The sequence below is a fragment of the Fusarium redolens genome (assembly GCF_020744475.1).
Source record: "Fusarium redolens strain MPI-CAGE-AT-0023 chromosome Unknown BKA55scaffold_12, whole genome shotgun sequence".
NCBI classification, from domain to species: domain Eukaryota; kingdom Fungi; phylum Ascomycota; class Sordariomycetes; order Hypocreales; family Nectriaceae; genus Fusarium; species Fusarium redolens.
In genome coordinates this window covers 1,182,764-1,198,093 of record NW_025763675.1, presented here as the reverse complement: position 1 = coordinate 1,198,093, position 15,330 = coordinate 1,182,764, and the positions used below count along the sequence as shown (strand labels likewise).

Below are 15,330 nucleotides of genomic sequence, written 5' to 3'. Positions count from 1 at the left end.
AAATGGCTTCTTGCTATAAAATACTAATCAAATATATATACAAAACTTAAAATCGCTATTCAATTCTACGAGCATGAGAAATATCATCCACACCCCTTCCATACTCAACCTTACTCTTAACAACACCATACACAGGAATCTGGGAGAACCCAGTCGCAATATGGTTCAACGTAGGCAGAGTATCCCATGTACCCGCCGTAAGATCCAAATCCCCGCCACTTCCAACCAATGTCTTCTCAACCTGTCGCTTCGTCGTCTCCAACCCATCCTCAATAAACACAGGGTACTCGGCATCGGCAACACCAGGTTTACCGACAGCAGGAACATATCGGTATACCAAAAGTCCTTGCTCCTCTGGCAGAGGAGGGGCTCCTGGGGGACCAGTAGGAGGAGGATGGCCGTTTGTGCCGTTCACACCGTTTGCGTGCCCGTTGACAGCCTCGCCTAGACTCTTGAGCGTGATATTGACGAACTCTGCTCCTCGCCAACTGCAGCGAATACTAGTATTTGCTCCCTTCTCCACGACATCAATATCGCAGAAAAGCTTGGGCATACCCAACTCCTCACGGCCAGTGACGATAGGATCAGCCAAGTTCTCCAGCAGCACGGCAAGGAAAGATCCGTAAATCTTGCTGCCGTCTTTCTTCTCATACTGTACGCCATGGATCCAAAGACCGAAGAACTTGTAGCCACCGCCACCGAGCCACTTCATATCCTTCAGTTCTGTACAGGAATATGTAGCTTCAGCGACGGTGCCGGGCTTATAGAAGCTGAAACGGTCCGTGGGGAATAGGGTCTTCAGGTATGGAGCCGAGGACTTGAAACGGACGGACCACGTGGTGAATGAAGAGTCATTGCCATTGTATCGTTGTCCATGGTAATCTTGTCGCGGACTTGGCATGGGGCCGAAAGAAACCGGTGATTTCCAGTGTAGGTTCTTGTTTTCAGACCAAAGCTGATCTCTAAGAGCCTTCTTGGTATTGTGCCATTCATCATGGCCGAAGTTGTAGTTGAGGAACTTGAAGACTGATGATTGTCAGCGTTGAATCGTCACGTGAGTGTTACATGACTCACTGTTGAACTGAGCTCGCTTTTCCTCATTGAGATCCTCGCCAGCTTGTCTGGTAAAAGTCTGCACTGTGTGAGCTCTCTCGTCTCTAATCTTCTCATACAGAGCTAGACGGCTGGGGATATCATTGGCTGTTGTGCCGGCTGGGAACAGTGCGACCAGTGATGCGGCGTCTTCGATGGCGATACCACCTCCTTGTCCTTGATCTAGATAATAGGTATGGTCAGTGATGTCGATACCATTCAGATGTGATGGACGTACGAGGCAAGAATGGATGAGCAGCGTCTCCAAGAAAGACAAGACGATCTCTGTGCCATGTTGAAATACGGTCCATGTCCAACAGAGTCCAAAGCTTTAATTCGCTGACATCCACCAGATCCAGAAGAGCGAGGACTCTTGGCTCAAAGTCCTTGTAAACTTCAAGAAGGAGGTCCTTGCTACCACCATGGCCCCAGCCTAGTAATGTCAGCTTTAATCCTCAGAGTTCAGCTTCTTGCGTCACTTACCAGATCCCTTGTTTGCTCCCGAAGTGATACTGCTAGGATGAATGGCGACAAAATTCATGACAGTGTTGTTAGAGCAAGGATACATGACCAATCTGCGATCATCGCCCATCCACATGGTCATTGTGCCAGTGCGTTCAGCGAAAGGCTTGGTTGTTTCGTTCTTGAGGATATCTGAATGGGGAATCATAAAGCGGAATGCGCTCTTTCCGGAGCCATAAGGCTTGATATCTGAGCCGGTAACGATGGATCGCGTTATTGACTGCTTGTTATCAACTTCAAACGATATAAAAAAGGAGATTTGGGTTTCTTACGCTAACACCATCGGCTCCAAGGACCAAGTCTCCCGATACTGTAGTTCCATCCTCGAACTTGACTGTCGCCGTGACGGGATCTACGTCAACAACTGGGCTGGAGGTCTTGAGAATAGCTGGTGTTCCGGGGCCGTCACTGGAAGTCGCTTGGTTCTTGAGGTTCTCATGAAGACTGACACGATGCGCCAGGACCCATGGCTACGCCCAGTTAGCGATTGCTGTTGAGATCAAGATTGGTTAACGTACGTGCTCCCAAACTGAAAGTGGTCCTTTGAGATTCTGATCAAACTTCAGGTGTCCATCACCCGTGTACTCAGTGACCTGCTAAATTTCAGCTTGTCTTTCATACTTCTGTGTCATTGTGCTACTTACGCCTTCAACGCGATTTGCACCAAAGCTCTCAGGGAAAACACCAAATCGCTTCAAGATTCCATGACAATTGGGAGCTAAGTGAATGGCAGCACCGACTTCTTTTGCCAGTTGTGATCTCTCGAATAGCTACAGAGTATGAGTCAAAGTGGGTATCGTCATGATAAAGTTCACCTACTGTTACTTTATGCCCTTGTTGGCGGAGACCAAGCGCAGCGGTTAAACCACCAATGCCTTGATATGTCAGCCTTTTCTTAGTATAACAGGTCGATAATTATTCGGATTACCTGCTCCAACAATAAGAATGTTTAAAGGTCTTGTTTCTGTGTCTTGAGTCATGATTGCAAGTGAATAATACGATACAATAACTCAAGAAGAGCGTACTCGGCAGTTGTTTATGACCAAACGATGTAACTATTTCGTGCAGCTCCTAACTTAATAAACCCCCTACTCAAAGAAACGTCTCATGATCAAACTTCCCCAGATCCCCCATCTCATCTCCTCCAAGTCCCCGATCTTACTTGCATCTGGGGTTCACAACTTCGGGTCTCGGCCCCACGTAACCGAACACCCCCCCGTATCGGAACCCTCCACCTAAAAAGTTGGGGTTTCAACCGAAGGAACAATTCGGCCAGAAAGAAAAATATGGTGCAATTGAGGGGGAGTAATCCACTGAGAGGGAAGTGAAATAGGGCCTGTCATACGATATTTTACAAGGGCTTTTTTTTGGTCTTAGCATAACTCAATTCTACTACTACACCAATCATTACAATGCCGAACCCTATCAAGGAGGATATCCATACTGTGGATGAGGAGTCGTTTCCTTACATTTTTGAACAGAATGCTACTGTTCCTCTCAAGGCGGGTGATGGTTTGGTGAGACTTAATGTCTATCGTCCTAAGGGTGTTGACAAGGTGCCTGTTCTCGTCACATATGGCCCTTATGGAAAGGACATTTGGTATCAAGAGTGAGTCTCTATTCTACTAATGATAATGGCAATTAACATCATTGCAGCTTCCACCCCAAGTCCTTTAGTGAGGTAAATCCTCAGCACAAGTCCCAGCACTCAGCATGGGAAACTCCAGACCCTGGCTTCTGGACCAAGCACGGCTATGCCATCGTCCGTGCTGATGAGCGAGGTCTCGGCCAATCAACCGGCAAACTTGACACCATGTCAAGAGGCACCAGTGAAGCCTTCTTCGACGTAGTTGAATGGGCTGCCGAACAGCCTTGGTCATCTGGCAAAGTCGGTCTTCTCGGCATTAGCTACTACGCTGGAAGTCAATGGCGAGTCGCAGCCCGCAAACCAAAGGGTCTGAGTGCTATTGTTCCCTGGGAGGGCATGTCAGATTATTACCGCGACCGATGCAGACATGGTGGAATTTTGTCAAATGCTTTTATCAAGTTTTGGTGGAATCGGCAGGTTATTACGAATCAGTATGGTCGACCTGGACGAAATGCCCGGAACTGGGGTCCTGATACTATCGAGGGTGATCTACCGGAAGAAGAGCTCGAGGCCAACAGACAAGATCAGACCATTGATAACCAAGTCAACCGCTTCCGAGATGAGGCCTACTACGCTTCCAAGGAGTATGACATGGGTGACATCGAAGTCCCTCTCCTCTCAGTGGGTAACTGGGGTGGTATTCTTCTTCATCTCCGCGGCAACATCGAAGGATACATCCACGCTGGTTCAAAGTTCAAGTATCTCCGCCTCATCACCGGTCGCCACGATCTTCCATTCTACTACGAGGAAGAAGTTGAAATTCAGCGAAGCTTCCTTGATGCTTTCCTCAAGGGCGAAGACCGCGTTGGTTGGTCCCAAGAAGGCAAGGTCGCTCCTGTTAGTCTCGTTCTTCGACAGGGCAACGTTGGCTTCAACGATGCCGAGAAAGAAAAGGTTTATCCTCGAAGGGAAGAGAGCGAGTGGCCTATTGCACGAACCCAGTATAAGAAGCTCTTCCTTACACCTGAACAAGGTCTAAGCTGGGATGAGCCCAAGACAGATCGCAAGAAGATTACCTACAAGGCACTTGGAACGCTAGAGAAGCCCGAGGTGGTCCAGTTCTCAACTCCTGCTTTTGGGGCTGAGACAGAGATCACAGGCCACGTTGTTGCTCATCTCAATGTCTCAGTCTCCCCTGATCCTTCTGGCCCTACACCCAGTGACATTGATCTCTTTGTCACCCTACGCCACATTGACCCATCAGGACAAGAGGTATTTTACACTGGCACAGCAGGCGACCCTGTTCCCGTGACAAAAGGCTGGCTCCGTGTATCGCTGCGCAAGGTTGACCAAGAACACCCTAAGCACCGCGAGTGGCTTCCTCATCGCAACTACACCAGCAAAGATGTTCAACCCGTGATACAGGGCGAGATCTATGCTGTTGATATTGAAGTCTGGCCTACCAATGTTGTTGTGGATAAGGGTGGCAAACTGGTGTTTGAGGTATCGTCTGGTGATACTCAGGGATCCGGTATTTTCTGGCATAACGACCCGGTTGACAGGTAAGCATAAATGTTTGAGATTGTGGTGCTCATTGCTAATTGATTTCTAGATCACCTGAGATCTTCCAAGGTTCGAACCATATCCACTTTGGACCTCGCCAACAGAACTATATTACTCTTCCAGTGATTCCCAACTAGGTAGACAGCACATAGATAGCATAATAGATTAGTCGTTCTCACCATCCAATGGATGCAACTGTGAGACCTCGCATAAGTCCAGATACATTCCTCCATAAACAAAACTCGGTATTACATATGCAGCATGGCTGCTTATACACCACAATAAACTCCATCCACCGAATATTAACCTTCGCCCTGACACTGGTATCCCTGCCATTGGCTACTACACAAAAGACTAGAGCATATAGACAGCCACAATTGCAGCCGCCGCAGCCATTCCACCAACGCTACCCTTCTTGTTGACACTAGCTCCAGACACAGGGACCTGAGCTGAAGGGGTAGAAGCGGCACCCGAACCAGTAGGTGCAGCAGCTCCACCGCCGCCCTTGGTGTTTGATACAACCATCAAGGGCTTCTCAGTGCATGATGTAGTCGGGAGGGCCGAACGAGTTACAATATCAGGAGTCGTTACGGCAGAGGGACATTCACTGCAGGTGATAGTCGTGGACGCAGAGTCGGCAGCGTGGACTCCTGAGAGCACTGTCCAAGGTATCTGTCAGAACATAATGTACACCTGGGTAAGTAAAGGGAATTCTTACCTGCAAGAGCTGCGACGATAGTGAACTTCATGTTTGTGTGTATGAATGAAATGAGAGTGAGTGAGTGAGTGTCAAGGAGTGAATGTTGAAACTTGAACAATATTATGGCAGCAAGTGGTTCGATGGGATGCAGAGACAGATAAGACAAGAGACAGACTAATTAAGAAGAATGGTATGTTTGATAGTCTGCATCACTTGCCAGGACAATAGGATACTAATCTCAGCACTGACTATTGATTCCACGGACCAAACTCTGTCCGAAGACTTTCGGATGATCGGGCAGATTACCAATTCTCCTGATCTACACCAATTTCCTTAAGCCCAGCCTAAGACACGATAGTCCAGTCTCCAGAAACATTTACCTTAGAGGCAACAATCAACATTATCTTTAGAATTCTAAATATCCAAGGCTGATTAACGCGACGTTGGCCCCCGGATGGTGAATACTCCGAGCCATGTCTCACAAAATCGAGCACTATAACTCAATCCTCTCTAGCTCACGGAAACAAAACTTGCCGACACTCAAAAACCCCACACTTTGAGAACAACGGACAAATGATATTCAACGCTAGTTTCACACTATTCTACACGGCTACGTGAGATGCCGAGCCCCAAGTACCTGGCGATCATCCCACTAGAGGTAGTCCCCTTCAAGACGGGAAGCCATGACGTTTTGATTCGGCAACTTATGTTCTGTTTTGTTTGTGGAAGATGTTTCTTTGGGCTAAAAGTTATAGTGCACTGCTACTTTTGGGTTCGGCTGTTTTGTTTAGTGAGATTGGACAGGGCGGAAAGATCGGAGCGGATGGGCAAGAAGCCGAGTTTTGTTAGTGAGTCTAGGGAGAAATAGGGCTGTGTGTAATTTTAGGTGATCGGAGATGGTGGCTGTGAGATGAGAGTCAAAGCATCATGGGGAAACTTGGCGTGGTTTGCTTAGAAACATTTCAGTTGTGATGCAGATATGTATATCTTTGACCATTCCATTGGAGATCTGGGGAGGAGGCTTTTTGATACAAGTCAAGACTCATCTGCCCTACTGTAGCACTACGTCTCTATCCTCTCATTCATCTCCTTCATCAGTTAATCGAGTTTCCTCTAATTACTTGACATCATGCACTTCTCTACTGCCCTTCCTATCCTGGCCGCTGGCCTCGTCTCTGCTGCCCCGGCCATTCAGAAGCGTGCTTCCGAGCTCAACGATGGAGTCATCCTCAACTATGCCCTTACTCTCGAGCACCTGGAGGACAACTTCTATCGTCAGGGTCTTTCCAATTTTACTGAGAAGGACTTTGCGGATGCTGGTTACGACTCTACCTTTTATAACAACATCAAGAAGGTCTCCTCTGATGAGACTTCGCATGTTGACTTCCTCACCAAGGCTCTCAAGGGTATGTTTTGATTGATAATGATAGTTTGTTTAAGTATGCTGACATGTGTAGCGGCTGGTGTCACACCTGTCCAGGAGTGCACGTACTCCTTCGGCGTCACAGATGTCAAGTCCTTCCTCGCAACCGCCTCCGTCCTCGAGGGTGTCGGCGTCTCAGCTTATCTCGGCGCCGCAGCCGACATCATGAGCAAGACCTACCTCACCGCCGCCGGGTCCATCCTCACCGTCGAGGCCCGTCACTCATCTTACATCCGCGCTGGTCTTAAGCAAGCCCCCTTTGCCCAGCCCTTCGATGCTCCTCTGAGCTACAACGAGGTCTACTCTCTTGCCTCAGGCTTCATCACCGGTTGCCCTAAGGAGAACCCTGCTCTCCCCGTCAAGGCTTTCCCTGCCTTGGCTGCCTCTGCTTCTGGTAGTGAGATCAAGACTGGTGATACCGTTACTCTTCAGACACCTGGTTATACCCTCGAGGGCGCTAAGGGCCAGAGTGTCTACGCTGCTTTCATCGCCGTGACTGGCCCAACATTCGTTGAGGCCAAGGCTGTTGACGGTGGTTTCTCCGTTGAGATTCCTGAAGGCTTTGCTGGACAGACATACGTTGTCCTCACTGGCTGCAAGGATGTTGTCTCTGATGATACCGTCGCTGCTGGTCCTGCTATCATTGAGGTGAGTTGATGCAATGAATAGCGAAGCAATCACAAGTAACTAACATGTATACAGATCTCCAGCTAAGCTTGTTATGCTGGAAGGCTACTCTTGGAGTTTGATATGGGTCTATGGAGGAATGATAATAGCTCGTGCTAGAGATGGCAATCTAATAAGGACGATTCTACATGTACATAATTCTTTACGTCGCGAAATGGACTTTAGTACACGTATTAGCACGGATACTTGAATCAATCAATCACTTGTATTTATTGCGCGCTGTTTATGAAGGATACTAACAATCTGACGTGAACCAAATCTTCCTTACGCCGCCGTCGCAAGAGTCCTCGGCCAACTTCCAAAAGTAAACTGACTATTACACATATTCGTCAACTCCCAAGTCTCAGCCTTGAGCTCACCATAAACACCCTCATCCTCCTCATCCCCAACGGCACCCGCCACAAAAAGCGCCGACATGAAATGATCATCCGTAGCATGAGCATCTCTATAAAATGGATGTTTCATCAACCTCGTCATCGCGCGTCTCAATCTCGGTCCACTATTGTTCTTGATAACATCCTCAACGGCCTGTCTAAACTCCAGGGCCCACGCCTCAGGTGGTTTCTCTTGCGCAAAGTTATCCGAGTAATACAAGATGGGCGCCCAGATATTGCGGTATAGGTTATGTACTGCACCACCTGAACCGATAATGAGATAATTTTCTTTTCGAAGAGGGCGTAGGGTCTCGCCGACGCGCATGTGGTAGTGAGGATCGAAGCGCGCGTTCATGGAGATTAGGGTCGTTGGTGGACATCCGTTGGGAAACATGCGGATGAGGATGAGATATGTATCGTGGATCCAATCAAAGTCGGGATTTCCAGAAACATTAAAGCCGGCTTCTTTAAGGAGGGAAATACATCGTTCGCCGGTCTCGAGATCGGGGTTGAGTTCGTAGTCGACGTATTTTGATGGGTGAACGTATGCGACGGGTGATTTGCCGGGTTTGGGGTTCATGGCGACTTGCATGCGATCGCCTTCAGCGTCCCAATGAGCGCCCTAATAATTGCAGTTAGTCAATTGATGATAAATGCAGTATGTGAACAACACACCATCATAATAACACCCTTAATATTGTTGGCCAAGGCTTGATCACCGGCCTTCTTCCAGTAATCGGCTGCCTCGGACTCTTCTCCCAGCATCATGGTAGACCCATGGGAGAAGAAGTGGACTGGTGATAGATTGGCTTTCATGATGTCAGTAAATTTGTCTAGAACCGATCAAGTCAACATACCCATTCTTGGACAAGTGTCAGTTATCTATATATTTGTTGAATGTGCTCTAAATTAATCGCCGAGATTGTAAGTATAGGGTGATTAAATCTCCATCGGGATGTGGAGGACCTCTCTCCCCCAATTTTCGTATTCCCCTCAAATCACGACCCTCCCAATACAACACCAAACCATCCCAGATCTAGCATCGCTTCCCCCGAAAGTAGCCACCCCCGCAAAATGAAACCTGAGATCCCCCCCGCGGAATCTTTGTCATGTCCGAGCCGAAGAAAAAAACAACACGATTCCCCCCTGCTCCTCACTCTCTCTCTTTCTCCTCCACGTCCCGATTCCCATCTCGCTCTCCACTTGCACGACAAGTCAGTCTCGCTCTCGCTATGTCGACGACTCAACCTGGCATGTTCCAGTGCGGTTCATGCAAGAAGAATTATAAGCGTCTTGATCATCTAGCGCGTCACGTGCGATCCCGTATGTTGCTACCCTTCCGTCAATGACTTGAGTCAGTGTTGCTTACTTGTGCTAGATACACAAACCAAACCCTACAAGTGCCATGTATGTCCAAAGGCCTTTACAAGACCGTTAGTCTAACCCCGCGTGTTACCGTTGCGTCGCTTACTGACAGTGTGAAGCGACCTTCTGAAAAGACATGTTGCTGGTCATGGCTCGCAAGCTGGGGATAGTTCTATAGCTGAACAACCGCGTTACATGCCTGGCAGGGTGGGTAAGGCTTGCAAGGCATGTTCTACCAATCACTTGCGTTGTAGTGATGAGAAACCCTGTCGTCGATGTCAAGAGAAAGGTATTGAGTGCAAGTGGAACGACTCCATGGAGCTGGACTCAGACTTTCGGTCTGAGGAGCCGCAGCAAGATGAAGCTATCTTCTCTCAAGATGATGGATCATCGTCCATGGCTGCGTTCCCTGATCATAATAGTATCGGGTCAACGTCGGCGTCATCAGTCATGGAGCAACCGTCGCTGGACATACTCACACCGCAAACATCACATAGCCTCTTCCAAAATCTTGGTATGTCTTCAAGTCTATTGCCTTCAAAGATGAAGCTTACGATACTAGACCCCTCCATGAACGCCAACATTGATCCTCTCTTTTTCCCACTCCCCGATCTCAACCTTCTATCAGGAGGATGGGCGAATCCCAACGCCAACGATGTCGATATGTACACATACAATGAACTCGACGACATAGACCTCCGGTTTCTCGACTCATATAATACAAGCATCCCCTTCGAGGTCAGAAGTATACAGCCTACACCACGAGGGGCTCAAACACCACGCGCCGCATCGCATACTGATCCCGGCGAGCCCGCTGCTATGTGTACTGAAGCCTTTCAGAACTCTCACTGGAAGTTTCGACCAAACGCCAAAGACCATGCTGGTGCTGAAGAGCATAACCTCTCCCTTCCCGCCACAGACTCTGCCTATCCCTCGCCCGAGTCTGGCGTCGCCTTGGATTCAAACACAAGAGTCACGTCTGCGAAACTAGAAGGACCAGCTCGTGACAGGATACTCATGATGGTCGTCAACAGTTGTCGTTCGGATCACTTGTCGAAAGCTGTGGCGTCTTTTCCTTCTGCTGAGCTATTGGACACATTACTTCAGTACTATCTCACCTCCCCTGTCACGCATGCCACATCATTCATCCACGCCGCTTCTTTCAACCCGAATGAAAAGAGGCCGGAGCTCGTCGCTGCCATGGCTGCCTGCGGAGCAGTCTTGACTTCCGACCCTGCGTTGTCGAAACTTGGCTATGCCATACAAGAGTGCTTGAGGATAGCTGTTGCCAAACACGTGAGTCCAATCACCCTATACATTACAGGTCTTCAGGCTAAATAATCCATAGTGGGAACGCGACAATACTCTCGTGCGCGACCTTCAGCTCACCCAAGCCTTCGTCATCACTCTCGAGATGGGTATCTGGAGCGGTCTTCCCCGAAAGGTCGAAATAGCAGAGAGCTTCTTCAACCCTGTACTGACCATGATGCGACGCGATGGAAGATTCAAGAGATCAGTCTATTCCCAAAGCAAGACAATACAATCCCCAGGTCAAGTCTCTCGAGAAGACTGGCTTCAATGGGTAGAGGATGAGTCCTTCAAGAGACTTGCTTTCAGGATGCTATCGCATGACGCCAACACATCTACGGCGCTGGTGGTCAGCCCTTCAGTATCATATGCAGAAGTTCTACTGCCCTTTCCGGAGAATGCTGAGTTGTGGACTGCTGCGTCACCAGAGCAGTGGAATTCTTTGAAGTCTTCGCGTCAACAGAGCGAGCCACTCTTTGTTGCGGATGTCATTGACGATCCTGACATTCTCAACAACCATCTTGACTCGGTGGACTCATATGTCGCGATTCTAGCTGTTCTCTCATGTACATGGACCATGTGCTGGGAGTATCTCCAACTCTCATCTCTACAACGATCAAGACCTCGCCGTTGGAATACCCTGGTCACAGAGATGCGGAAAGACGAACTACTCAAACTTCTCGGACACCTCAAGCTGAGTCTATCCGTCGATGCTTCCGCGGACCCTGAGATCCAAATGCGTCTTGAACTCGCCCTTCTCCATCTCCAAATGCCATTCGAAGACATTCAAATATTCGCAGGCATGGAAGGTCCCGAACGAGCACGCGCCGTCTATCCCACCGTCCGCGACTGGGTAAAAAGCGAAGCAGCCCGCCACACAATCTTCCACGCCGCTCAAATAATGCACATCGCCAAACACTCACCCCGAGGTTCAATGCGCGGCCCCATGGCCATAATTCTATACCACGCGAGTCTCGCATTCTGGGTATACGGTTTATTATCCGACCAATCCAGCCTCTCCCGAGCACTTAGTCAGAACGTCTACCTAGATGAAGCAGATAGTATAGCGCTCCAAAGATTCAAAGGTTTTGGTCAGGGTCAGCCTTGTATACGGTGGAGAACGGAAATTCAGGGTGAAGGAGAGGTTATGATTAGTGTGCCGCTTTCTCAGCCTGATAAGGTCATGGAGGCAGTTATGGGGATTGTAAGGAGTAATTTTGCGGGAATGCCGGTGCCGCATCTTACAGAGAAGTTGGTGCAGCTTATGGCCGAGTTGGAGAATTCGGCGAAGCGGAAGTTGGATGCTTGATACCCGGACCTCGCGGTAAATATGTATTAATATCGTGTCTTAAGTCCAGTACGGATAATGCTATGCAGATACTGCCTTTCTCCTCTTACTTGACATGGTTACTTTGAAGTGTTGGAGGGTAAGCTAGTAGATGTTGAGATTCAAACCCATTGATTGAAACTTACCAGGACATTACTTGTTCTAGTGAGGTAATATCCAATGGTACCGCTTTACGTTATCCCGAGCGATGCTTTGTTGACAGTCACGCAAACCGCAACCGGCTTGGAGTGTTGATAGTCACGACATTTCAGGCATGCATTCACAAAAACTAGGGAATAATAAGTTGGTAATTTTACTTCATTTGTTTGACTGTCTTGCGGCCTGAATCCTTTCCTCAAAGTCCATAATTTCGCTTATTGGGGTGGGACTAATCACTGGTTAGCAGATCCCCAAAGCCTGAACATCATCAAGACTCACCATAGACGAGAGTGCCGTTGTCATTGCCAATGCACTCAGCGAGGTTGACGTTAGCCTCAACGGGGTCTCCATCAACAGGGTTGAGAAGAGCGCGGAGGACAGGGACGTTGTCGTCGCCCTCCAGCTCGAAGGTGATGTCGGAAGCAGAGCCAGAGAAGCCTTGAAGTCATCGTTAGCACGTGAAAGATGTGCTTGGAGTGTTGTTTGACTTACCCTCACCACCCCAGTAGAAAGCACCATCGTTGTTGCCGATGTAGTAGTCGAGATCAAGACGAGACTCTTGAGGCTCACCATCAGCATCGTTGCACTGAGCAACGAGGATGTGACCGTCCTCAAGCTCGATGTCAGAAGAGCTCTCGTGGAAGTTGACCATTTTGGCTGATGTGAATGCGGATGAAGTAAGAAAGTGTGATGTGAAGTTGTAGATGCAGGAGTCAAGTCAGGTTATGTGAAGACTCAAGGGTCTATATATATTATTGATAGTGATTCACGAGAGGCCTCACGCATGCACCTCCGCACAAAAGCCAAGACCATCCAAGACCGAGTGAACCGCGAGAAAACGATTTTGAAGCTGCCACGACTGCAATGCACATGCAATGCAGAGCGAGAGTCCACTTCTTACAAGGACCCCTGAATATCCATCCAAAAGCGCGCGGTTCAAGAGACCCGCATTGGCGCATACACGGCTCGGCACGACGGGTATTGGATAACAGATGCTATTTGACTAAGGAGGCCTCTTCCTCAAGGAATCTTACAGCGATGAAACGTGTTTCACAAAGTTATAGGACTTTTGTTGGTGGTGATGGTGAGCTTACTGTACTGTAGGGAGGAGTTGTTAGGGGGGCTGTGCGGTGAGCAGAGAATGTCTTGGCAGTGGGACTGAATCCAATTATCGATAAACCCTTGGCATTTTGAAAAGTCTTGGCTTGAGGGGTTCCGATTACCGTGGACCGGGTAGGTACTTCTGTATGACAATAAACACAAGACCACTTTTATGTTGACAATATTACGAGAGGACAAATAGACACGAACGCTCAGGTGGGTCAGGATAGGATACAATTTCGGTCAATTTGAGATAAGATAACCATAGAGACTATTCATTCCATCATGACGACTAAAGGCAAAACATCTAGCGACATCAACTAGTAACCCTGCCATCGAAGAACCCGTTCCGCTGTAGCAATTCTCAAACGCTTTCCAAACATCCAGAGAGGAACAGTCAACAACGAGAAAAGACCCATCAACAGTCCAAAGATACCAAAAGGCTCAGCAGCTCCCTTGTGGTGAACCCAATCAGCCACAAAGAAGGTCCATGCAAAGGCGATGATGGCACGGAGAATGGTGACCATGGTGAAGCAATCTGCTGCCAAGGAGTGGTAAGAGTCGATCAACTGAGTATTGTTAGTATGTGTAATGAAATGGATGGGATTTGAGACTTACGTAGTTGAATCCAACAGATGGAACTTGCATCAGACCAAAGGTGAGCATTCCATATCCAACCTGAAGTCCAACCCAGCGATGGCCACCAGGGTTCTGAGCGCAGAATCCAAAGACCAACAAACCACCAGTGGCGATGAATAGAGGGAAGAAGAGGGTCGGCAATCGATCCTCAGCTTCGGCAACTCCATGCCGTGTCTTGCTAGCCTTCTTGACGAGTCGACCATCAGCAAGCATAAAAGTGTAGATATATCCGATCACACCGCCGATAACAGCGCCAATGTTGACAAGACCGGCGTTTGCTTTCCAAAGATAAGGCGGACTCGCCATAAGTTGGGGTCCGATGGTAGAAATAGTGACTACACCACCGACAAGACCGGCGTAGTGAAGCATCACCACCCAAGTACCAGGGAAAGCAAGAGTCTTCCAAGGCTGGATGAATTGCTTCAGTAGACTTCCTCGAGGCTTGATAAAACCCAAAGACTGAACATAGGTGAAAGAGGAGTAAGAAGCGTGCTGTTCTCCTACGTTGACAGACTGCTTATCCTCGACGTGTTCGTTGTTGCCAAACTGGGCGTTCTTCTCGGTCTCGGGGTTCGTGACACCTTCGACTGGTGCACTTCGGGTATATAACGTCTCGGGGACGAAGAAGATAATTCCGACGAGGCAAGCGGCGGATAGAGCGAGACTGATCCAGAAGATCATCTTCCAGCCTTGTTGGAAAACGATGTAGCCTCCTGAGATGCCACCTGCGAGGGGTCCGACGACGAGCATGATGGTGTAGACTGCCTGTCATAAATTATCAGCAACCAGTGGTTGGTCGTGGTGTTAAAGTTTCTTACCATGGCTCGTCCACGCTGATGAACAGGGAACATATCTCCAACAAGCGCGGGAGCAACTGTATCAGCTGCAGCACCTCCAATGCCTTGGAAAGCCCGAGCAGCAAGAAGAGAGTCATATGAAGTTGCAAGTCCACACCAAAGCGTACTGAATGTGAGGAGAGTCGTAGCGAGGATGAGAACCGGTCGTCGTCCCATCCAGTTGGACATGGGAACCCACCAGATGTTGGCCGCACCGAGGAAGAGGATGTGAATCTATAATCTCATCAGCATTGGTTTCAAGGAGTCAGTGTCACAAGGACTTACAGCAATCAGAATGGAAAGCTGAGAAAGTGATCTCGGGTCCTTCGGAAAGATCATAGGCCATAGCTGAAACGCAGGCGCGATAACACCACTCGTGTAGTTCGCGGTGAAGGCATACAGCGAGGCAACGCTCAATGCAGCAATTTTGTGCCACGTTGGGAAATTGAGGGGATCACGAGGATCATCTGTAGCACGAATGCTAATAATCGCATGGCTCGCATCTTCCTGCTCCCCTATTCACTGTTAGTCTTGAAATCTTCACGCGTCAAAGGAAAGTCTCACGATGAATCTGGACTGTGCCAGGAGGCGTCGCAGCATCGACTTCATGCGAAGACAACGCAAAGGCTTCTTTGAAAGAGACCAT

At 48.7% G+C, this 15,330-nt stretch overlaps 8 protein-coding genes across 8 annotated transcripts; 3 read left to right on the top strand and 5 right to left on the bottom strand.

The window, feature by feature from the left end:
• Window positions 1–9: 9 nt before the first annotated feature.
• On the bottom strand, window positions 10–2,594 carry BKA55DRAFT_648518 (uncharacterized protein; the record flags this gene model as incomplete). Its single annotated transcript, XM_046197248.1, has 9 exons — window positions 10–1,026; window positions 1,075–1,275; window positions 1,331–1,525; window positions 1,576–1,834; window positions 1,887–2,084; window positions 2,133–2,207; window positions 2,259–2,384; window positions 2,434–2,489; window positions 2,543–2,594. 9 exons carry the CDS (start codon window positions 2,592–2,594, stop codon window positions 56–58), a joined length of 2,133 nt encoding a protein of 710 aa, XP_046047101.1. The 3' UTR covers window positions 10–55.
• A 432-nt stretch (window positions 2,595–3,026) lies between these two features.
• Window positions 3,027–4,902, top strand: BKA55DRAFT_516753 (Alpha/Beta hydrolase protein; the record flags this gene model as incomplete). Its single annotated transcript, XM_046188115.1, has 3 exons — window positions 3,027–3,223; window positions 3,271–4,764; window positions 4,815–4,902. The coding sequence occupies 3 exons, from the start codon at window positions 3,027–3,029 to the stop codon at window positions 4,900–4,902; spliced, it is 1,779 nt and encodes a 592-aa protein (XP_046047100.1).
• On the bottom strand, window positions 4,777–5,959 carry BKA55DRAFT_575175 (uncharacterized protein). The gene is made up of 2 exons (XM_046193365.1): window positions 5,484–5,959; window positions 4,777–5,424 (listed from the first exon to the last, which is right to left on the bottom strand). The coding sequence occupies exons 1-2, from the start codon at window positions 5,512–5,514 to the stop codon at window positions 5,120–5,122; spliced, it is 336 nt and encodes a 111-aa protein (XP_046047099.1). The 5' UTR covers window positions 5,515–5,959; the 3' UTR covers window positions 4,777–5,119.
• A 635-nt stretch (window positions 5,960–6,594) lies between these two features.
• BKA55DRAFT_541856 (ferritin-like domain-containing protein) lies at window positions 6,595–7,602 on the top strand (the record flags this gene model as incomplete). The annotated part of the gene is made up of 3 exons (XM_046190430.1): window positions 6,595–6,871; window positions 6,923–7,536; window positions 7,591–7,602. 3 exons carry the CDS (start codon window positions 6,595–6,597, stop codon window positions 7,600–7,602), a joined length of 903 nt encoding a protein of 300 aa, XP_046047098.1.
• A 200-nt stretch (window positions 7,603–7,802) lies between these two features.
• BKA55DRAFT_100243 (Extradiol ring-cleavage dioxygenase, class III enzyme, subunit B) lies at window positions 7,803–8,934 on the bottom strand. Its single transcript, XM_046184662.1, has 3 exons — window positions 8,807–8,934; window positions 8,625–8,758; window positions 7,803–8,571 (listed from the first exon to the last, which is right to left on the bottom strand). The coding sequence occupies exons 1-3, from the start codon at window positions 8,808–8,810 to the stop codon at window positions 7,840–7,842; spliced, it is 870 nt and encodes a 289-aa protein (XP_046047097.1). The 5' UTR covers window positions 8,811–8,934; the 3' UTR covers window positions 7,803–7,839.
• A 156-nt stretch (window positions 8,935–9,090) lies between these two features.
• Window positions 9,091–12,007, top strand: BKA55DRAFT_740433 (uncharacterized protein). The gene is made up of 5 exons (XM_046201443.1): window positions 9,091–9,272; window positions 9,328–9,382; window positions 9,434–9,828; window positions 9,877–10,610; window positions 10,663–12,007. Exons 1-5 carry the CDS (start codon window positions 9,182–9,184, stop codon window positions 11,929–11,931), a joined length of 2,544 nt encoding a protein of 847 aa, XP_046047096.1. The 5' UTR covers window positions 9,091–9,181; the 3' UTR covers window positions 11,932–12,007.
• A 258-nt stretch (window positions 12,008–12,265) lies between these two features.
• On the bottom strand, window positions 12,266–13,212 carry BKA55DRAFT_575170 (Cyanovirin-N). The gene is made up of 3 exons (XM_046193364.1): window positions 12,601–13,212; window positions 12,388–12,546; window positions 12,266–12,337 (listed from the first exon to the last, which is right to left on the bottom strand). The coding sequence occupies exons 1-3, from the start codon at window positions 12,758–12,760 to the stop codon at window positions 12,324–12,326; spliced, it is 333 nt and encodes a 110-aa protein (XP_046047095.1). The 5' UTR covers window positions 12,761–13,212; the 3' UTR covers window positions 12,266–12,323.
• Window positions 13,213–13,529: 317 nt separating this feature from the next.
• On the bottom strand, window positions 13,530–15,330 carry BKA55DRAFT_517081 (major facilitator superfamily domain-containing protein; the record flags this gene model as incomplete). Its single annotated transcript, XM_046188150.1, has 5 exons — window positions 13,530–13,778; window positions 13,828–14,613; window positions 14,667–14,918; window positions 14,970–15,199; window positions 15,249–15,330. 5 exons carry the CDS (start codon window positions 15,328–15,330, stop codon window positions 13,530–13,532), a joined length of 1,599 nt encoding a protein of 532 aa, XP_046047094.1.